The following is a 24,185-nucleotide window of genomic DNA, read 5'->3' as shown; positions in this document are numbered from 1 at the left end:
TTTATTTTATTTATTTTTTTGTGCTAAATTTCAAAGGACAGACATTCAAAAATAATCTCCTAAAGTTTCGTAGTCCAGATAATTGAGTAAAGGTATTTAAATGACTAATAAAGTTTACAAAGTTTTACTAAATTCGCTGGAAATGAATATTGCTTTTCTCAACTCCTCTCGTCACCTCTGAGCATTTCCCGGGTATCCCCTGAAACGTCTCTGCTCTCCAAATATGGTGTTACACGTTGTATAGAGCCAATCAAAAAGCTTAGAAATGTACACAAACGCTGATCATTTGTCAATGGGAAGCCCCATTTCGACTGACCGGCACGCGATTGGTCCAGCCATCCTCCTGTCAGACTCGCGGCGCTCTGTGTAAACAAGCTAGCAGATCTCCTCAGAAAGATTAAATATTATTAATTTGAGAAATGTCGCTGTCAAAAGAGAGCAAAGTCGCCAAAAAGCGTTGAACTCACTTGAGGCTTCTAACCTAAGCTCTGCTGCTGGTCATCAAGAGTGGCTAAGGCTAGTCAGTGATTGTTTTGGATCTGGAGACGTGTCATCCTCTGATGATTTATGGTGTATGGATGTGAGTGAGTGCAGTTATTCTGTGAGTGTATTTATCTGCAAGGAGAATCCATTACAATGTGTTTGATTTATTTTAACCCAATATTTAACTGTTGGTATATCCGTTATGAATATGTTACACTGTTATTGTCAACTAGCCTACACAAAGATATGATTGCATAGGCTAACATTATTTGTTCTCGGTTTCCTTGTCTCTCTGCCTCTCTCACTTTCTCTCTCTCTCTCTCTCACACACACAGAGAGAGACACACACACACACACACACACACACACACACACACACACACACACACACACACACACACACACACACACACACACACACACACACACACACACACACACACACACACACACACACACACACACACACACACACACACACACACACACACACACACACACACACACACACACACACACACACACACACACACCCTCTCTCAAGCAAAACTGTAGCACCTCTGTTCAATCTTTCTGATTTTAGTAAATGTTTGTAAAAGTGCCTTTTAAATTATTTATTCAAATAAAAACTTTAAAATAATTTGAGCTTCAGCCTGGCATAATAGCATATATTAATGTCTTTGGTCAAATTAAGCTGTACAATAAATAGTTCATCCCTTTAAATGCAATGGATTTTGAAAAGATATCAACAAAAAACGGGCAAAAAACTTTAAAAGCGATTTTCTCAGGTTTTCAATTGGAAAAAGAGGGCAGACGACCATAATTCAAATGTGTATATCTTTACAACCATTCAAGGTATGACTTTGACTAGGATATCATTTGAAAGCTTATGGTCTCATCTTTCCAGTAATACCAAAATATCAGTTTTGAAATTTGGGTCACTGTGACTCATTTTGCTGGATCAGGTCACATATGTATTGTGAAAAGTGCTATACAAATAAATTTGAATTGAATTGAATAATATATTCCTGTCACAATTTCTTCAAATTAAACCGAACTTCTATTTTGGAAGGGTTTTCATGTAGACCTTTGAGTTTCTGTGTATTTGATGATAGATTAATTAAATCAAATGCTTGAGAAGAGACTCTTAGAGCAGCTCTGCAGATGAAGTTCATGGGTTCACGTCCTCATATAGCGAGACATGCTTCAGTATATGTAGTAGAACACACTGACTTTATATTTTAATAGCAGTCTTTTTTTTTAGTGTAATATTCAGACACTAGTCCACATTGTGATTTGATATTGTCAATATTGTACAGTCATACTTTTGATTTACTCATTCAAATTCCATAACATTATGTATTATACAGTAAATTCCATGTTTATAATAGGATTGTGCGATTCCATTCGCATTTCCTTCATAGTGGAAATCACAAGGCCCTACAGAAACTGGTCAATCGTGACAGTATCTCCTCCCCCCGCTTACCTTTGGTGCATCTGATCCTCATGACGGCTTCAAATCCGATCTTTCTGCTGAAGTATCGCTGGAGATCCTTCTGAAATTTCTGACTCTGCGCTGCATTGTGAATGTGATGAAAGGACGGATAGTAGAAGACGCTGCCGGCTGAGTATTTGGACACACACGCTGCACAAGAAGATACAAATGGTCTCGTCTCACAACTTCAAGTCACATATAAGAGCTGAGAAAGAACATTGAGTGTGTGTGTATGTATGCGTACCTAAAGAAGCCAGGTCTGAGTACTGGGAGCTCAGCAAGAACAGATCCACTCCGATCTGCTGTCCAGAACAGTCCAGAGCAAATTTCTTGTAAAAGTCTGTAGCAGGACCCAAGTGCTGGACATTCTAGAACCAAACCAACAAAACGCTATTCCTTCACACATCATACAGTATTTGATCTTATATTGAGAATTATCAGGGTTTCAAGACTTTTTAAGACCTGCACAAATAAATACCATATGTCTATAGAGAGCAAACTCATGCAATCTCAAAACAAATCATATCTCAGATTATATATACACATTTATAATGTGTTTGATAATGTTCTTAGTCTTTCCTTCCTGTGACAGGGCGGCCCAGAGAGAAGCTACAAGAGCTCAATTAAATGGCAGATACAGTTTGAGCAACAGAAATACCAAAAATATCCAGACAAATGTTATCCATAATGCAGGACTTTTAATTATAACAAAGCATAAAATACACTGGGACTTCTATTTTGAAATGTCTATGCTTTACTATTTCCAGCAGCTCTTTGAAAAAGACGAGGGAGGTAAAATATGCACTCTTACGTACAACCATCTACAACATCTTACGATAAACACCATAAAGCAATCATTGTCATAATTCATCAACACTACGTCATAAGCAATTGCTTTACATAACTGCTGCATTACTTGGCATATTCATTGCGAACTACTTCCTGTTTTTCAGTCCCCTAGTTTAAGACCTTCTAAAATGATCATTAAAACGTCTGTTTTAAAGCATTTTTAGTGACCATTAATCAAAAGGGACAATTCTTATTTTTTATGGAATATTGAAGTGTTTATTATAAATGCTTTATCTGTGCACATCATTATTGTTTTAATAATCTTGAATCAGAATAACTTCCTCTCGCAGCATCTCTTCTCTGATGATGTGGGCGGGGCAACCTGTCACTCACATGAGATCCACCAATAGCAAGCCACAACCATCCAATCAATTCCCCGCAGACAAAATCAAGCCCCGCCCACTTGTTCTTGTTCTTCTTGTTTCACTTGGATATATACGACATAATAGGGAAGAAAAGACTAGTGTAACTTCAGTTTCATGCTGACTTTAAGACTTTTTATGACCTTTAATTTTATCGAACTGACTTTAAGTCTTTGAGACTTTTTAAGGACCTGCAGAAACCCTGAATATTTATGGCTGGAAAAGAGCTTTTTATTCATGCCTCTAACTGGAAGGCCAATTTCTATGCAGGTAAATGCTAATTCCCTTCTGGCTGGTTGAAAAACTTCCCTGAGCATCCACCGATATGAATGTTTGTTTGTTTATGTAGGATCAGCGATTGTTGAACGTGAATGATGATTCAGGAGAGTTACCTTGGTGCTGGATCTGAGGTTGGGGTCTTCCCGTGACTGCAGGAGTCCAGCGCCGAGAGTGGGCAGCTGGGTCTGAAACACGGACACTCGGCCTCCGGTCGGGCACATGAGTTTATATGCCGCCTGCAGAGCCGGACCCAGAGCGCTCTGAGTCTCTCGCGTGTGTGTGAACATCCCCGGCAGAGCGTTCAGCAGGTCCTTCACCAGCTGCGAGCACATGCACAAACACACAGATAACGCAGCTGCAAAAACGGTGTCACATATCAAAGCTTGTGCAGTACTGAGATATGACACCGGGAAATGGAAACCCAAACACAGGGCTGACCTCACACACACACACACACACACACACACACACACACACACACAAAGATACGAGGACTTAAAATACAGAGAGCGGAAAGATAAGATTCAAACCTCTTTACTCTCTTTGAGATTCACCAGCAGACTGTCGTGTGTCGGGATGAAAACATCTAAAGAGAATCAAACAATTGAAGAACAATGCATCTTTATGCACAATTATTAGAATTAAAACAAACCGTGATTAACAAACCGTTTAGTCTAGTTTAAAGGGATCTACACATACTTCAAGCATACTTTTGAGCAAAACAAGCTTAATTTGAAGACAAAAAGGCATCACTTTTAAAGCTAGTTAGCGTGTTTAACAACTTCTAGTGTCTCGATATTGAAGGAGCAGCAGAAATATGAGACTATATTCTATATATAATTTTGCAGTACAAATCGCAAAATAATGATTTTTTACCAAATAATGTGGCAAATGTCATGAAAAGTTAATGCATTGTAGATTCAGATATAATAAATAATCGAGAAATAGTAGACTACCAGTTCCACATACATACATACACACAGAAATATAACAGAGTACTAAAATTTTTTTTATAAATTGTATTGATATATAATAAATAAATGCTATAATATAAATTCTATAATTTCTTTTTCCAAACTAGTAGTACTCAACTTTATTACTGACAAATGACATTAGACACTAGAGAGTCTGAACGGTATTTTAGTAGTGGTGTGCCAATATAGACATGAAAAGCTGCTTCTCATGTAAAAACAGATAAAATCATGCCGATCTTAGGCTAAGATAACAGGTTTCTTGAGTGAAAGTGGCTATTATCAATCAATAACGGGCAATTCTTTGTGCTAAAACTTTGCTGATTAATTAGACAAAAGCCACTCTTGATGTGCAAAGCTACAGTCAGTGAACGCAGAGAAAGAAAAGTGAGAGAATCAGACTGGATTACCATCAATATCAGACACAACCAGCATCTGAGGCTGAGAAAGACCCTCCTGCAGGTTATAGAAGTGGACGGTGTTGTCAAACGTCACGAACCCGATGTGTGTACGCGTATCTCCGGGCAATCTGAGACGGAGAAACACATACCAAAGCCTCGTCATATCTGAGGGGTGGGTGTGAATAAACATGCTATCTGATTTGAGTAAAGACTAATATCTCACTTTTCTAGGTTGTCCAATAACGACTGGCAAAACACATTCAGGTAGCCCGACTCCACGGCATTATGGGACACATCCAACACGAACAGGTACACAGCGGGCTGAGGAGGCCGCAGCTAGAGAAGGAAAGTCAAGACACCTTCGTTTATATAGCGCTTTTAACAATATAGAGTGTTTCAAAGCAGCTTTACAGTGATAATAGGAAATTACAGTAACAGAGATTGTTTGACTTTATAGCAGCTCTAGAATAAAGTTATTGTCCAGATAAAGATCTCTGCACAAACTTCAAATACTCAAAACCTGTGAGAACGCTGACGGCGTGCAGTCTTTTTTTTTTTTTACAAATTGACCTCAACAAATGACTTGTCTGGCCTTAAAAAAGACAAGTAGAAAGGAAAGCAAACGTGCATAAGCAGGAACATTGAAGCTCTTTAAAAGACAGACACACACTCACCATGTAATCAGAGGAGGCGATGAACTCCACAGTTGAATTCTGGACCTCTGGTCTTTTGTGAGGCTCGCCGTATGAACGAGTAACAGGATTATACATGAACTCATCAGGAACTGATCGAGAAGAAGAGACTCTATGAGAACACGAATATGCTAACACATATGAAAAAATCTGTAGGGCTCTTACCATCATTGACTCTGTAACACAAATTACACTTCCACCTGCGCTGGTCCAAAAACGAAACGAAAGGGTTTATATACGTCCGACACGAACGACAACGAACTATAGTGTTAGAGGTGATGACCGGTAACTGCTGCAGAGACAAAGAGAGAGAGAGTTAATGAAGACATAATTATATCTGCATTATCATGGTCTAATGTCAGTAAAACTCTAGATAAGAACAGGTGAATGACACCTTTAGCATTCTTATCAAGAGCTGATAAAATAGATGTGGGAACTCAGAGTAAAGTTGTGGTTGTCAATGTGGTTGTGATATCATAACTATGACAATAGCTTTGACAAAAGTTTACATGGTCACCAATCATGTGCAAGTACTTAAATCGCAGTAAGATATTTAAATTACACTAGCAAACCTCTTCACTCGCGTTTACATAAAATTTTCATTATTCTGATTATTCACCAAGAAAAAAAAAAGATAATGTAGCATCAATAACCATTACATAAGCCCTATTCGGACAGGATTAACTTTACAAGGGTAGATGGAGTAATGTAATTTTACCACAGGACGTCTGTAATATTAATGGCCAATTCGCACGGGATAAGAGATCTCAGTAAACTAGCAGAAGTGGGAGAGTAACTCGATTTGCGCATCGCCGTCACTCCTGTCGTCATGTGTGTGTTACGCTGCTTCCTGATATCACGTGCGCAAACACATATAACCTATATTTATATATAAAACAGTTATGTCCGGTCGAAATGATGTATTAATGAACTTCAGATTGGATTGTGTTGGTAATAGGCACTTACCGAACGCTAAAATAAGTTTCGTGCCTCTAACAAGTGCTGTCGATCTTCTTTCTGATCTGAATGGTGTGTGTGTGTGAAACACTTGAGTTTTGCCACAGACTCGTTCCAGCGTCTAGAACGCAACTGATGCTTTATCAAGCGTCTCCATACTTGGAAAAACCGCGGAAAACTACTTTTAAAAACGAAATATTTACGTTCATATTTACAGCGGGTGTATTCGCACGGGATTAGTATCACCTGAGGTAATTTTTCGGGACGGAAAAGGTAAAAGTCGCCGTAATCTTTACTGACATTGTCCGTCATGATCACTGAGATGCACATTCAGACGGGACTAAAATCACAGAGAAGCTCTGGTAATTATTACTCTACCCCTCCTCTCAATGTCACACTAATCCCGTCCGAATAGGGTTGAGTTTGATTTGTGCTTTCTGCTCAGGTGACATGATCCTACCGTTAAATCTCTGAAGGGATGCAGCAATAATCCAAGAGGCAGACGAGCTTTATTCAACAGAGCTTGAGTCTGGGGAATGTTAGTGAGAGTACAGCGAAACGTCCTGGAAGAGACAGACAGAGAATGAAAGAGAAACTGTTAACACAACACAAAGCTGTTTCTCTGTTTGCACCTGTTGTGTGAAACCACAACCCTCCTATACAAACACGCCGTCTCTCTGCTCTTACTCGGGGCTGCAGTTGACCTTGCGAAGGTCGTTGCTCAGGTTGGGCTCGGGTGGAGGTGCTCGCTGGGGAGGAAGGATGTTTCTCTCCTGGAGCAGATTCACTGGTCTCAAGGTTTCCACATCCAGCTCAGGAACGCCACTGAGGCCTCCTAAAGCTGACGACAGCTCGGACAGAGATGGGAAAGGCTACGGGAACACAAACACAGACGTTTTTGATGAACCACTTCCTGAATTGTAGGGTTGGGTACCGAACTCTGTACTTTTAATGGCACCGACCGAATTAGGGTAGGGGAAAAAAACGATTCTTAGATGCATCGCGAAGCGGACATTTGATTTTTCAGTATAAGAAAGGCACGGACAGTCTGTGGTGTGCACATAACAGAGACGCATGATGGCTGAGCGCCAAATTCGAACGGCACCCTCTTCGTTAAAAGCTAACGTATGGAAAATTGGCAATTTTCATTTTAATTTCATCAAGTATTTTTTGTATGAGAGCTGCTTTCTGTATTTTTCAGTTTTCACATCAATATGATGTAAACCGATCTGTTATACGTACGTTATACTGCCATCCACAGTCACAGTGTGTATCAGTGCAATGCCAGTCACAAAAAGTTACATTTTGACTGTGCTCTCTGCAGATGTTCATTCACAATTCGCTGTTTTTGATTGTGGTATACAGCAAACATTTCAAGTCATAACTCTTTATTATTTAATTGTGTATAAGAGCGGCTTTGTATGTTACTAATTATTCCAGAATATGCGCAAGTCCACAAGTTCTTTATGGTCCATCATAAATACTTTGCTTTAAAAGTACCAAGTAGTCAAAAAAAAAAGAAAAAAAAAGAAGATGCATCGATAATCGTTACCCTCTAAATCGTAATCGAATCGAATCGTGAGGTGCCTAGAGATTCCCACCCCTATTGCACACCGAGTCCGAAAATGTTGGACCTTAAGACTATTTAAATACGAATCCTGCATAATCAGTCTCTGTGTGAATGAGTTTCATTTACCACACACACGGAAGCACGCGTGACGCTCGCGGTGTTTCTCAGTCTCACTTTATGAGAACATGAATGCGTGAACTTCATTTCCAGAGCCTCTCTGAGAGTCACTGAAGTTCATCAGCATTTTACAGTTTCATTTAAGAAAAACTATCGTTATATCATTAACACACGGACACTCAAAGGTCTTCACCACAACCCGTTTTAACTTGATAATATATTACTGTTCTATAGTAGAATTTAGATATCTTAATTTAATATTAACAATACCAACACTAATAATAATAAATGATCAAAAAATTATTTTTTAAGGAATAATCACACTTTTTCTTCTATGTTGTAATTTTAACAGTATAGAGCTCAGTTGTGCCGCATGTTGTTTGACAAAAAAAAAAGTTTAATTTCATAAAAAAGATGTTTTATGTCTTAATTTGAGTACTAGAAACACAGAATTTGTGGATTTAATTTTGTGGTTTTTTTATTACTAAAATGGTTGTTTTTATTAATATTCAAGCATCACAGACAATGGCAGACAGCGACCAAAGCAGCTCTGGCATTATGTCAATAACACTTCTACAAATGACTTCGTTTCTTTACAGTTATTGAGGTAAACATGCCTAAATTATCGGAAAAAGGTACCGTTGGGTACCGGCACCAAATTTCAGATACCGGTACCGGTTAAAATGTGAACGGTACCCAACCCTACTGAATTGACACTGAAATATCACAAACTAGATTCGTTGTCGGTACCTGTGAGTACGGCTGGTATCCTGGTGGTTTGTATGCTCCGCGTGAGGGGGAGGAGTCTGGTATGGGGGCGGGGTTTTGTTGGTAAGCAGGATGCATGGTTGGGTAATTGTATCCGAAGGGAGGAGCTTGCTTGGTGGGAACACCGGGAGGAGGAGCTGTATGATTCGAAGAGAAAGACAAGATAAATATGTATCAGCAAGTCATTCTCGTGCAGATCTGGCATTGATGTGTCACTCTGAGCGCTGTGAGGATGTACCCGAGTAACTGCCGCCTTCCAGAGACTCATAACTGTTGGGAACCGGAGAGGCACTGCCTGTGGTTGTAGACGAGCTGTCTCCACCTGCAAGAGTTTAGAAACACACAGACGAGAGGGACGTGTGGGTTGGGATTGTTCTCATTTTTAATGCACGCAGCAAATTACTCAAACTCAAGAATGCATACTACCATTTCAACTGATTAAGAGAAATTAACACTAAAGATGCATTAAATTGGATCAAAAGTGACAGTAAAGACATTTATAATGTTACAAAAGATTTCTATTTCAAATATAGAAATATTTCTTATGAGCTTTCTATTTAAAAAATCCATAAAAATTATATAGCAGCACAACAGTTTTCAATATTGATAATCAGAAATGTTTCTTGAGCAGCAAATCAGCATATTAGAATGATTTATGAAGGATCATGTGACTAAGGACAATAGAAAACAGTGAAAATAATAAAATACATATATATACGAAAATAAGTATAGATACACAGACACATATATATATATATAAAAATACACACACACACACACACACACACACACACACACACACACACACACACACACACACGTATACACGCATATAAAAAGCCACATCAGAGCCAACACAAACATCATAATATAAAAATATTTAAATGAAAAAACAAACATAAAGATGAGTTTAAGCAATATTGCCCAGCTAATGGTCTTTATGGACACTGATTGGCCCTTAATACCAATAATAATCTCCGTTGAATAGGCCGATCAAACCCACTCAACACAAACTCAACTGCTCTAATGGTACATAATAGTATTACATAATAGTATGTAAGCTAAAGCTACATGTCCAATTTCCTCTCTGATATTCAGTGATATCACAGAATCGGGACTCTCAGAGAAGAAAGACAGAGTAATAAACCTCAGCACAGATTAACCTAATACTAATCCTCCATAACACAACTACTGAAACCAGACCACAGGGACAGAAAGAGAGAGAGAGAGAGAGGGCCCGTGATTGGCTAAACCCCTGTTTATCCTGCGCTTAATCTGTTACCTCACTGGATCAGCAGTCTGAACTCAACAACGGATGGGGAATAAACTGAAGAATATAAGAGGACACATTAAATGTTATTTTAGGCACAAGAAAACTGCCAGTCAAGAGTGCAAGAAGTCCAAGAAAGGAGACGTTTCTCACGGAGAGGATGATGAAACCCTCTGGAGTGTGTGATGATGAATCAGTAGCAGGCTTGAACATGACACATCCAAACTCCCCATGAGAAAACACTGCACACACTTCATAACGTAGAGCTAAAAATAGAGTCTGCCCATTTCCACACACACACACACACACACACACACACACACACACACACACACACACACACACACACACACACACACACACACACACACACACACACACACACACACACACACACACACACACACACACACACACACACACACACACACACACACACACACACACACACACACACACACACACACTTCTGAATAAAGCAGGAGCAAACAGGGTTACCAAGATTACCAGTCCATTAACTGGAGACTGAAATGGTGCAGGTGCTCGTCCAGAGAATCTGATCCGGTCAAGTTTCCACTGATTTCTGAGCTTACAACAAAACCCGGCCCAAAAGTTTGAAAATATTAAGATTTTTCTAATGTTTCTGAAGTATCTTCTGCTCACAGAGGCTGCATTTCTTTGATCAAAAATACAGTAAAACATTAATATTGTGAAATATTCATATGACTTGGTTGTACAAGTCATTTCAACTCAAATTATATTAAATTGACATAAATCTCCTTAAATTATATGTGTTAAGTTGCCATGACTTACTGATCATATCATTTTTATTTGTTTAATTAAAATACAGAAAAAATTTAGTAAAATTGTGAAATATTATTATGTATTAAAAAGCTGTTTTCTATGTGAATATACAGTAAAGTGTAATTTATTCCTGTGATCAAAGCTGAATTTTCAGCATCATTACTCCAGTCTTCAGTGTCACATGATCCTTCAGAAATCATTCTAATATGATGATTTGATGCTTCATATTTTTGTATATACACTACCACAGTACTAAAGGTCGACCGATAGTGGATTTCACCGATACCGATAACTAGGTTTGACCGTACGTGCCGATAACCGATTAATCAACCGATATTTTTAAAATGGATACTGTATTAAAAACAAACATAACACTTCAAGTAAAACAGTGCTGAACTGAAATGTGCTAAATGAAATAAATATGTAAATATGAATATATTAAAATGAGAAGTTCTACAGACAATAAATTTAAACATTTAAATATTACAGGTTTCTTTAGCTATAACCTAGAAACATATGTAAATTTCATAGGTAACACTTTGCAAGTCCCATTTGTTAACGAAGATGTATTAGCTTTCATTAACTATATGCAATATAAAAAAATATATATATTTGAGCAATACAATTGTACCTTGATCATTCATGTTAGTTCATAGTACATTAACTAAGGTTAACAGATAAATTAAAAATTAAAACTCAATTTAAAATGTATTAGTAAATGTTGAAATGATATTGATATGAATGTTCAAATAAATTCAGCCTTGGTGAGCAGAAGAGACTTCTTTCAAAAACAATATTATTAAAATATTAATATTTTAATTAAAATATTTTATTTTATTTTATATTAATTATTCCAAACATTTGATAGTTTTAAGATTGGAAATAATTTAATTCAGTTTTTGTAGGCCTTAAGAAGCTGACTCTAATTGACCTTTCGCCGAGCCCCGCCCCCCTTAGTTACTGTTGCTACGTCCAACAAACAAATGGTCAAACACGACCAGCGCGACAGATTGCCATGACGGGAAGAGGTATGCGTGTCAGTGACCATTTTTGGAGCAATACCTCCGCGATATCCTCCAGATCGAGGCAAAAGGGGTTACAGTATGCAGTGGAGGGATATATTCAAAATATAAAAATACGCAATGAAGGAGACACGACTACTATCTACGTCTCTATCGAGACTGCATCATTTGTGATATGACAAAGAACAAGAAAACAAGTGTTTAAAAGCATTGAAAGACACTCTGTTGTGTTTTTGTGTGAAAGAAAAAACTCTCTGATAATAAAAGCGCTGTCAGCAATAATTTCTTATGTGTGTTTTTTCGCATAACACACTATGACTAAAATTTTAAATGCTGCAAAACACATGGGAGTTATATTCTCGATGCTGTAGTTTATCTGATCAGTCACAGTATATCATTAATCAAGCTTAATTTGACTTTTCAACTACAATTAGGCAGGGTGAACTGAAAGCTTTTACAATCTTTTAGCTATAACTTATATCATTGACAAAAGTACGTGGTGCATTTTCTTCCAAAAATGATTTTCTTTCTCAAATGCATCAAGTTGACAACGCACAATAAACGAAATCACACAATAACTGTTTAACCAGACATAGCCTTAATTTGCATCTAAATAACTTTCATTGCTTGTCTTTCACAATGCACTTAACGTTACCATAATATTTATTAGGGGGACAACAGATCACAAAACTCGCGGTTGAGACCATAATATTTATTAGTGGGGCAACGGATCATAAAACTCGCGGTTCAGACAATATTATGTTTTTTGAGTAACAGATAGGATAGTTTTTCAGATCAGAAAAAAAACAAACAAAAAAAAACTTTAAGTAGCCATCGACACCACAGCCAGCAGACGTATTTATGCTTCGTAATGTTCGACACATTTAACTGGGAGTGGGGCCGTCCACACTGTTTTATCCATTGTAGGCATCGCTCACGTTGTGTTTTCGGCTTTGGGAATGGAAAGAACACAACTCCTCCAGACAATCTCTCGGGGTATCTAGTGTCCGATTTACAAACGCCGTGGGCGCACCCTTCTTATACTGTCTATGGGGCGCACGCTTCACCATCTTGCTAATGTTTGTCGGACCTGCTCACATAGTAACGGTTGCTATGATGTGTGATTGGACAATGGCCGTTTTGGGGGAGGGGCTGGCGAAAGGTCAATTGGGGGTTATAACAAATACATGTATACGATATTTAAAATAGTTTAATTTCAAAAGAACAGCTAAAATATAATGACAAATAACAGATAAAAACACGTCTAGCCCAGTAAATATGAGACTTTCTGTTTGTGTTCACAAGCTGCCTGGGGCTTTACAAAAAAAACAACTTCCTCTTGCAGGAAAAGAGCATATGGGTGTGTGTGTGTGTGTGTGTGTGAGTGTGAGTGTGTGAACGAGAGTGTAGGAGTGTGTGAGACTCAGACGAATGGCATGAGTCGTGGGGGGTGAAGTAGAGACACATTTCTCATCACTTCTGAAACTGGTTCTGAGAGAAGTGTGTTTGTAAAATCAACATTTTGACTATTTAGAGTGAAAACAATTTGCTGTTCTTCAGGTCTGTGGATGAGCAGAGAAAAGAGAGCCAGAGGGATACAGGAGAGACATCAAGACCTTCAGAGACATGTCAGTCCATGATGTTTTAGCAGTTTATAGCACTTCTCACACTTGAAATAGTCAATACTGGGTAACCGGAATCATTAATTTGACGAATGCTGCACACGACCTGCTCTAGTACTGCGCGTCTTCATATTACACATTGCCAACTGTACTATCAATTTGTTTCTGAATGGACTTTTCAGACTATAAAAGGTAAGAATGAAACGGTCTCTTCTTCACTCCAACTGATGCATTTTCCGTCGCCGTTTGACATTTCCTCCCTTGAACCTTTAAATGACCCTGGGCCCTATCATACAACCGGTGCAATGCAGCGCCAGGCGCGACGCAAGTGTGTTTTGCTAGTTTCAGCCCGACGCAGTTTTCATTTTCACGTCCTGCGCCTCGTTGTTTAAATAGCAAATGTATTTGCGCCCATTTGTGCGCCCATGAGCTGCTGGTCTGAGAACGAGTGTGTGTTCTGGTGCATTGTTGGAGAGTTGCTATTTTGAGGAACAGAAATAGACTGAGCCATTGACCGACTGAAACCTGCTCTAAAGTCAATGGCGCAATATTTTTGTTGTCATTTAAAGAGCGCGTTAGTAATGTGCGCCTACAGGCGGGTCCACAACGCGCGTACACTCCGCTTATTACACACACAGGGATGCACAGCAGCACACACACGCCAAATATTAAAAATAAAAGGATTACAATGTAAAAGATTATTATTGTGTACATAAAGATATGGTGGAACCCGGCTTGTCCCGATGATGTTCTGCTTGCACACTTTTACCTCACGCACGAGCAGATCCGTTTGCGCTCTGGAGAAGCGTTCGGTCTTTCCACTACCAAATTCCGTCATGTAAATAGCGAATCCACCATGGCACGAGTACAACTGGCATTTAAAGGGAATGGGAGATGAGACTCTGGTTGGTTTAACGCACATAAATCCCAAAACACACCCATTACTCATTAAGAGAATAGGGACAACCCTTTTAGACCATGCGCCGGGAGCGCCGACCATTTTTCCCATCGTTAAACTAGCAAAAGTGGATTCGGACGCCCTAAGTGAACTTAAACCATGCCCTTTAGACGATGCGTTTAGATCGTTAAAATAGGGCCTCCTGTTTATATATACAGTTCCATGCACGTGAATATGAGGCACGCGATTGGCTGTCTGTTGCTAATCATCTAGTCGTAGCATTTTAACACGGCATAGATTCACACTACACGTTTGGCACAGTGATGCGGGGTTAACAGAGCAGGGTTTCATAACCCTGTTCAAATGCAGCACTAACCCCGCTTCTAAATTACAAGTTTGAAACGCTCCTTTACCCAGAGTTAAACGCAAGGTTTAGTATGATTACTTTTTGTCTGAAAAGCCCTCGTGTGTGCTTTACATAAGTAAAAAGTACATATCAGCTAACTAAATTTGGCAAAATGTACAGTACAAAATGTGCGCTGAACCTGACAGCCCTTTTCCAATGTGATGAATAACCTAAAGGTGACACCAATGACTTTTAACATCTATTAAAATATTTCATCAATAATTCACCACTATAATCTCTACTAAATGAAAAAAGTGTGTGTGTGTGTGTGTGTTACTGGTAGATTATCAAAAAATATAAACACCCAGCGATATATTAAAAGTTGGGTGTACATTCACGTAAAGTCATATATATAATATTGAAAATTTGACTGATTGCTTGTATCACTGTAAAATGTAATTGTATTGCAGAGCTCTAATCTGCTAAATGCAACATATAAGGCCTGCATTGCAGATTAGAGCTGAAGATCTTTGCACGAACACGACAGGACCCGACGGGGTCTTAATTTCTATTATTTTAAACGGGCTCGGGCCGGGCTCGGGCTCGCGCTTCGGGTTGCGTGGTAAATGAGCGGTCAGGTGATGTGTTTAGATTAGCGTGAAAATGGATCTTGAGGAGGTGAAATGCAGGGACGTCGTTAGGCCTATTTTAGGGGGGCTGAAGCTACCCCAAAATGTTCCTAAGCCCCCCTAAATAACAATTCGATTTATCAATAATCCGATCCTCATTCATATTTAGACGCAACAAATTATATATATCCAGCAGCAAAAAATAGCCGAAAATTCGGAAGTTGGACAGAAGTACAAAGAGTCCTAACAGAGCTGCCAACGCATTCACCGTGAGACACACGCAATAGACACTTTTCACACGCTCTCGCACCTCACATCCATTTTCTCACGCACAGAAAAATCGCGAAGACCGACAGACTAAACAGAGCAGGTTACTTTATGATATAAAAGAATCTCAACTCTCAGATTCTGTCCATTTTATTACGAAATTCAAACAATAAATACCGTTTTGGCGTTTGTAAATGTTCCGTGACAGATCCCTAGCGCACGTGAACCGATCATCTCTACTAGCTAATAGTAAAAAAAACACGAACATTGTTGAAAGATACAGTAGTCTACAACTTACCGAAATATATATTCCTCATACATAATATCGATCAATCAGTGTTTTTTATCAGCGTGAAGAGGCCAATAACATAGCTGGAGAACAGTTACCTCAGGAAAGCCATTTAATGAACATAATATAGCACGTAGTTGGCAAGAAAAAAAGCTATAGAGTATTTTGCTAAATATGTGTTCTATATTACATATTTATTATATTTTTTACTTATATCATTAAATAAAGTTGTTATTATAATAAAAAACACATTATATTTAATTTGAGTTATTTTTAACATTAAATAATAGGCTGATAGGGCTGTCTGTATGTTTACAGCATTAAGGGCCGTACACACCGGGACGAATATCGGCGCGCGTTATTCGCCAGCGTTTTTCAACGCGTTTTTTGTGTTCACACCCAAACGATTTTCGCTGACGATGAGCCGAGTGAACATGTAAATTCATTCCCTGACATTAGATGGCGCGATTGTCAAACGTTCGTGGGAAAAAGTTACAAGCCTATGTACATGAAAGACAATGAAGTAAAATGAAACTCACCATCAAGGCCCATTTACTCTGCAATACCACTCCATAACAGTTCTCTTTTATCAAGATTTTTGTAGTCGCGTTTGTCATATAACGTTAGTTCTTTATGTTCCGACACCAACGAGGCCAGCAGCTCTACATTCATCTTGCCTTGCATCTTCCTCGTCTTATTTCTTCCCAGCAGTGTAGACGCTATCTTCTTCGCCTGTATGTGTGCTCGGCAAGACCGTTTTGTGTTTGAGCGCCCCCAAGTTGTGTTTTACTGTAACTTCAGAAGCTCCAGACACGTGAGCAAAAGCGCCAATCTCATTGGTCGGATAGTTTTTGACGCGGCGCGTCAAACCAAAAAAACGAACCCGAGGCGTTTTTTTTAAAATGACGCTTTTACGCGTGGCGTTTTTCGCGTCGGTGTGCACACTCACATTGGCGCCCTTTGTTTAGTCACGAGGCGTTAAACGTCGGCGAATATCGCGCGCGAAATTCGTCCCGGTGTGAACAGGCCTTTAGGTTAGTTGTTTTTTTCTTGAGAAAAATTAACGCCTATCTTGAGTACCTAATATTTATCCAAATGAGTCAATATTAAATCAAATCACAATAATTGAATTGAAATAATAAAAAAAGCGTAGCTTACCAGAAATTGTACCATGCACCATAACATTTACATATAATTTTACACTTATGCTATACTAAAGCCTGAAATGGGCACTTTTTGTGACAGCAGCCCTATCATTTTTGATCAAAGATGTGGCTTAACTTCAGAATTTGAACTAAAATCAGTATTCTTATGATTGCTCTGAACATTTCTGACTAAGTTCAACAAACATTAAATTACTTATTCATACACTTTTTATAAATTAATTATTCATAAACCTTTTATAAATTACTTATTCATAAACAAAAAAATTATAAAAATGTAGGTGTGACGGGGTTGAGACTAGGGTAACAGGGTTGAAGAGACAAATACAGCTAAACATATACATAGTTGTTTTTTACTCAAATTCACTGTAAGATTTTCTATAAATGCAAGTTACAAATACCCTGGGGGCTAAGCCCCCCCTGTCTTCCAATCCTAGTGACGTTAGAGCCCTGCATTTCAGCCCGAGCCCGACGGGCCCCGACTTTTTTACGCCCCTAGGGCCGGGCTTCGGGCCAATTTTCACGTCATAGTTCACATGCGGGCCGGGCCTCGGGCCTTTTTTGGGTTATCCTTCTTTTTATATTTTTAGACATTAATTAAAAAAATATGAGAAGTTGACGTCGACGATAGAAGAACAAACATAGAAAGACATTAATAACCTCATAACTTTCATAATCTTATAATTACACTGACATATGATTGACATGACAGTCTCACGCACGCAAGCACGCGCACACACAGAAGGTTTCCCGTCAGCGCAACCAACGATTCACCTCACTTGCAAATAATGGAGAATATTAAGAGAAAAATCGCAGAGTGATAGAAGAGAGGACTGGGTTAAAATCTCCCACTGTGGATGCTATTCTTTTTCTCCACGATGCACTGTAAGAGACTGTTCTAACTTTTCGTTTGATTGGACTTTATTTTCGTTTAACTGTTGGAAACTACTGGAAAAAAGAATGGCCATGTTCTGTGGTGCATTTTTGAGGTAAGATAACCTGCAAGTTTGTTTTTGATTTTTTTAATTTAATTTGCTCTAGGCTATTGCTCATTTCGTTTGCGAGCGCTGTTGCGAGCAGCCTGAGCCTGCCTCAGTATTTAAAAAAAAATTACTCACTGTGGTTTAATAAATAAACATTAAACTAACTGTCTGTGATATGCTTGAAGTGTTTTATATCTATGGATTTTATTGTAGCCAAGTAAAGTATTAGCCTTGATTTGAGAGGCTAAATTGATCAAACATGTTTTACTCGCTGTTGGCTCGGCTGCTTTGGTCGTAATTTTTAGCGCAATTTTCCACCGAACAAAATTGCGATTGTTAACTCATGATTTCTGTTCTGTCTGTGCGCACCAATCTTGCACTTCTATCTACTCCTCAACCAGACCCCCTAGAGACTTCGGGTTTTCGGCATTATGTTAAGGAAGGTCTAATCTTGGGAACGCACAAAAAAAAATCCAGGAAAAGATTTACTATCTCTTAGTGTTGTGATCCCATGACGTCAGAAAATTGCGCTAAAACACTCACTGAGTTATTACTTTTTTTTTTTTAAATGCTCCAAACATTTGTCTAAATTAACTTAATAAAGAAATGAAAAGAAAAGAAACCTAACTAACAAAACGGACATATTTTAATGGCTGCAAATAGGGCAGGCTGCCGCTGTAAAAAAAAAAAAAAAAAAAAAAAAAAAACCGGCTCGGGTCGGACTCGGGCTGATCATTCTGATGAGCTGTCGGATACGGGTCGGGCTAGGGCCTGAGCGTCTCGGGCCAGGGCCGGGCTCGGGCCTAGATTTGAGGCCCGTGCAGGGCTCTAAGTGACGTCCCTGGTGAAATGGAGGCTGGTCTCTGGAGGACTTATTTTATTTCTTTGTTCCAACTTCCAAGTGGCCTCTAGCCTCCGTTAGTCATGAATAAATGATGTTAAAAAAATGTATAAATTACTCCTTTTTTTACGAAAGACAAAGGTGCTGTGTGCGTGCGGCGCAGTCTCTTTTTTTCTTTCTCTCCCTTTTCCGCCGAGTGGTGCGTGTGCCGGCTCGCGGTGTGAAGCGCGTGTCCGCGCTATTCTCCGACACTCTTATCACTGCTGATAGACGGCCTTTTGGACAGTCGGGCTGTAAACGGGTTCGGGCTTTTAAAAAGCTGTCAATCAAAATGTACTTGTCGGGCTCGGGCCAAACTCTGTCGGGCTCGGGCCTTTTCGGGCCGAACTTTTAAGGCCCGATTACAGCTCTATTGCAGATATTATAAACATTAACATCATAATTTTGTGAATTGTAAAAAATATGAATAATATTTATATATATAAATTTGACTTGACTTGAAACTGCTGCTATTTTGGTTGAAATTCCATAAGTCAAAGGGAGAAGTAAGCACTATGAGAACATTATTTATGAGATGAATGGTTTTTACAAGTGTAATATGAATGCACCATTAACCATGCATTTTAATGAGGTCATGTGACAAATGAAGCATAGTATGGCTTGAAATATTTATCATTGCATGCATACTTATAAATAAACAAATGCGTATATTTATGAATTGAATAGTATGAAGCAAATACTATACGGTACGCTAGTAATGTTTATGTACACTTGAGGTTGCTCAGTGAAGGTCATCAGAAAAGCAAGATAAACAAACAGACTATGAACGTGTGTATGTTTATGGGAATTGTAGACTTCAAGTGAATGAATAACTTGCAAGAATGAGATGTATAAATCAGTTAAAGACAGCAGAAAGTGTGTGTATTCGTGTGCGTTAATCATTTTAAAAAGGGAAGGACAATGTAGGGATGGAAAAAGACAAATCTGAGATGAAGGGATGAAGGAACAGCTAAGTGAGAAAGGGAGGTGAGTGGAAGAATGAAAAAGCGAAAGCAGACCTGCTTCCTCATCCTCCTCATCCTCTTCCTCATGGTCAGAACTGGATGAGGAGTGATCGCCCGCGGCCGAGCTAACGGCGTTATTCACCCCACGGTCACCGTACAGCAGTCCTGAAATACAGCAACCATCAGAGACAACACACGGGGTTGAGTACAGAAGGAGAGGACGAGAACTGAGCTCTGCGCTTCTCCCACCCTAATCTCACACGAGGAGGACACTAACATGACCCAAAAACTAGCAGCACACGATGACGTGATGCAAAGAAAGAGATGAACGAGACAAAAAAAAAGCTTGTGGAATGATACGACGAACTCTCTGTCGACACACAAGAAATAAAAAACATCATCACAGAATCATCAGAAGAGACACAACCTGTCAGGAATGACACACCAACATTGGTCAAATAGACTCGGTAGATAAAAAAAGACAATAACAGTAGCCGACAATGTCACTTTACATACGCTAATGCGTTTTTTTCCGCCAGGAATGACACACCAACATTGGTCAAATAGACTCGGTAGATAAAAAAAGACAATAACAGTAGCCGACAATGTCACTTTACATACGCTAATGCGTTTTTTTCCGCCAGGATGTAAAATACAGGGTTTCTGCAGGTATTTTCAAATTAAATAAAAATGTAATGCCTTTTTTTTTATGCCATACATGACAATAACCACAGATATATATATATATATTAGTGTCAGTCGATTAAAAAATAATTACTCAATCAAAAAGAAATTCCGTGATTAATCACAATTAAAAACACTTACATTTTTGTAGGTTTATATCTAGTTTATATATTTTATAATGTAATAATTTCACAGTTAATCTCCAAATTAATGTAGAAGCAAGATAAATACAGTAAACTTCAAATACTTGTTTAATGGCATCTTTTTTATGAATGAAGGTCAGTCTCACTGATACTAATACAGCTATTGATGTCTGGATAAAAATTCACTTTTAACATGCATTTGGGAACGCAAAATTTGACAACCGTCTTCCCAAACATGTAATGAGAATTCAATATAAACGAGCAGTTGTCAACAAAAGAAGCTTTAAGGACTCCCTGCTGTTTTGTTGTTTGAGCTTGATGTTTTAACTTTAGAAAATTAAGATATTAAGACATCCATAAATATTAGTACTGTAATTGTACAGTTGTACTGTACAATACAATTTTTATAATTTTTCTTAAAAACAATTTTTTTATTTTCCAGTGAAATTTTCCAGTAATATGTATAATTTTGTCTAATATTTGTATTGAGTAATAACAATAATAATCTTTTTTTTAATATTTTTATAGTCATATTGATAATTGTACAAATGTAGGACAAATTGTGCAGCCCAAAAAACCTGGAGCTTTTTTTAAAAACATTTTTAATTGCAATTTTTTTTTGTGAAAAATGACAATTCGATTTATTTCCCCAGATCGTGCCGCCCCTAGCAAGATGTGGATTTCTTTTTTTTTTGGTAGCACTTTATTTTACAGTCCTGTTCCCCATGTACATACTATTTACTTATTATAGTTATTAAAATAACTATATGGGTTATACAAATATACTAAATATACAAATAATGGGCAATAACTAGGTACTAACCCTAAACCTACTCCAAAACCTAACCTTAACCCATAGTCACCTTATATTACCCAGTACTTTCTTAGGTAAGTACACGCAAATGCACGTACTGTAAAATAAAGTTCAAACTTTTTTAAAATAAAATTATGGGGAAAAAATAAAATAAATATAAAAATTCTGAATTACAGACAGCTTAATTGATTATCAATAGCCTATACTAGGGCTGCACGATTAATCGCAATTTCCATGTAATCGCACTTAAATCGAGATCGCTTATCGCGATTTTAAAATCGCAAAGGCTGCGATTATTTTTTATGCGCAGTTTGTCATTGATGTACGGCTCTGTAAACGCTGCTCCATCTGAAAGCACTGTGAGTTTGAGTCACTTATAACGTGCATTTGAAAAAAACAACACAAGTCAAATATCTTTCCAAACACGAGAATCATTTATGAACCTCGTTTTAATAACATGCAACATTTAATAACATGTCATGCATTTACTCCAAACTCACTTCATAAGGACAGTTGAGCTCCTCCTTCTGTGAGATGATGAGCTTCTGACACAGAATAAGGCAGTCGTGCATTTATAAGTCATGTTTAATCAAAGCGTTTCAATCTTCTGACTATTCAGCTACAGCCATAGATATCATATATAAAGGCTAGATGTCTCGTGCGCACTGCTGGCCAATGGAGGTCGACGTCCGCACGTGGCGGCCATCTTGCCACAGTGTACTCGCTCACTACTTCAATGGTGCATGTACTTTTAAATAACCATAACTTGCTCATTTTTCTACCGATTTTCAAACGGTTTGGTTTGTTATAAACGTCAGAGATGAAGTTATGACACTGCATACATACACTGCATACATATGAAAAATTATAACATACATGTTCAAGCATTCGGAATTATAGCCACGTTAATAACGTTTGTAAGAAACCAAACCGTTTGTAAATCCGTCAAGATTTCAGCGAGATAAGAGGATTTGTGTGCATGTTGATCATTTACCTTAATGCACAGAGCACTGTCACAAGATGGCCGAACGATGATGCCGGAAGTGACTGCGCCATAAGACATCTAGCGTTTGTATATGATATCTATGGCTACAGCGACAGGGATTTCCTGGAATGATGCGCCGTTATTGTACTTCTGCGGCGGGGCATATTTAGCGTGTTTGCGTGAGAGCGCCCTCTGGTGTTCAAATGGGGCAGTGTTTACTACCGATCAGCCGCACTCCACTGACAAGCTGCGCTTAAAATAATCGCAGCCTTTGCCAAATCGCGTGCGGTTTTATTGCGATTAATCGTGCAGCCCTAGCCTATACAGTAGTCAACATTTGAAGTGCATCAAAAAAGTTCATCAAAGTTGTCCTAAGACAAGAACGAGTATTGTTGTAATTCATGTATAACTTTGATGAAAGGTTTTGATCCACTTCAAATGTATTTAATATATAAATATCAATTTAATAATAAACCAACTCATATTACAGTAAGAAAATGTGCATTTTATATTAATTCACTGTAAATTTAAACTAGCATGATGCAAAATACTTTTAAATAGTATATAATTGTTATTAAATAATTAAACACGTAAATAACTATTAGAATTATTAATATGTAAATAATATATATGTGTACATATTATTAATTAATATGTTATTAATTATTATAATTACTTCAAATGTTGACTACTGTAGTTGCAGCTCTAATAAAAAACAAAACAAGACATAAAAAAGACACAAATAATGTAAAAATACAGCCTGCTGGAAGAAACGAAACGGCTAACTGTCTAATAATGTGTGAAAGAGATGTTTCGTACCGGGATGGTGTCGTGGTGAAGAATGCACAGAAGTGCCTGGGGTTCCTGAGGGCGCTCTCTCTTTATCAGGGCCCTCTCTGCCGGGAGCGGCCCCGCCGTAATGATGGCTCATGGGATTCTGGAGGTTTTGGTTGTAGTGTTGTTGAACTATAAACACAAAGGTTAACACAATCAATACAATGGATATGAGCATTAATCCCATTCTTTTGCATGAACATATACACTCAAACCAAAAATTATTCACACACCAGATATCATTTTTGATATGTTTTACTAGTGTGCGCAGGACACTATAGATCACTTATGTGAGTGAGGAGAGCAAAATAAAGTAATCTGTGACACATTATACCCAGAAATTCTTCATACAGAGACTACCAGTAACATTTGTGACCAAATATTATTCAGTCACTTTGAGCTGATCATGTTTTGCTGAAGTGTGTTTTCTTTAAATGCTAATGCACCTTTTTACACACAGACTGAACAGAATGAAGCATTGCTTAATTGGTTGAGCTAAACTGGTATTATCTAATTGTGTAGTTAAATTTAACAGCTGACAGATACTCATTTGTGAGAGTCTAACAGAAGGACGGACAAAACCAGTGATTTAATAACTCAGAGTTCTTGTCATATTTTATCACCATTTTCTAAACTATAGTGA

General features: G+C 38.2%; 2 protein-coding genes across 3 annotated transcripts in view; both read right to left on the bottom strand.

The window, feature by feature from the left end:
- The window catches only part of sec24b (SEC24 homolog B, COPII coat complex component), a 42,919-nt gene that overhangs the window by 15,440 nt on the left and 3,294 nt on the right, over positions 1–24,185 (bottom strand). Inside the window, exons 3-16 of one of the 2 annotated variants that reach the window (XM_084430547.1) lie at positions 23,528–23,674; positions 20,137–20,247; positions 9,183–9,266; positions 8,927–9,081; positions 7,177–7,361; positions 6,950–7,052; positions 5,698–5,824; positions 5,515–5,624; positions 5,064–5,176; positions 4,850–4,968; positions 3,999–4,054; positions 3,582–3,788; positions 2,223–2,346; positions 1,970–2,128 (exon numbers count right to left, since the gene is read on the bottom strand). In XM_084430547.1, the coding sequence (XP_084286673.1) occupies positions 1,970–2,128; positions 2,223–2,346; positions 3,582–3,788; positions 3,999–4,054; positions 4,850–4,968; positions 5,064–5,176; positions 5,515–5,624; positions 5,698–5,824; positions 6,950–7,052; positions 7,177–7,361; positions 8,927–9,081; positions 9,183–9,266; positions 20,137–20,247; positions 23,528–23,674 (1,800 nt within the window). The remainder of the gene's footprint in view (positions 1–1,969; positions 2,129–2,222; positions 2,347–3,581; positions 3,789–3,998; positions 4,055–4,849; positions 4,969–5,063; positions 5,177–5,514; positions 5,625–5,697; positions 5,825–6,949; positions 7,053–7,176; positions 7,362–8,926; positions 9,082–9,182; positions 9,267–20,136; positions 20,248–23,527; positions 23,675–24,185) is intronic. The other variant, XM_084430548.1, reaches the window with a different exon arrangement.
- arl3l2 (ADP ribosylation factor like GTPase 3, like 2) overlaps positions 13,945–24,185 on the bottom strand; it is a 298,428-nt gene continuing 288,187 nt past the window's right edge. Inside the window, exon 7 of the transcript XR_014629843.1 lies at positions 13,945–14,533. The gene's annotated coding sequence lies outside the window, so the exon portion shown is untranslated. The remainder of the gene's footprint in view (positions 14,534–24,185) is intronic.

This window comes from Rutilus rutilus, assembly GCF_951802725.1.
Source record: "Rutilus rutilus genome assembly, chromosome: 14".
Taxonomy (NCBI): Eukaryota; Metazoa; Chordata; class Actinopteri; order Cypriniformes; family Leuciscidae; genus Rutilus; species Rutilus rutilus.
This window is presented reverse-complemented; position numbering and strand designations above follow the sequence as displayed.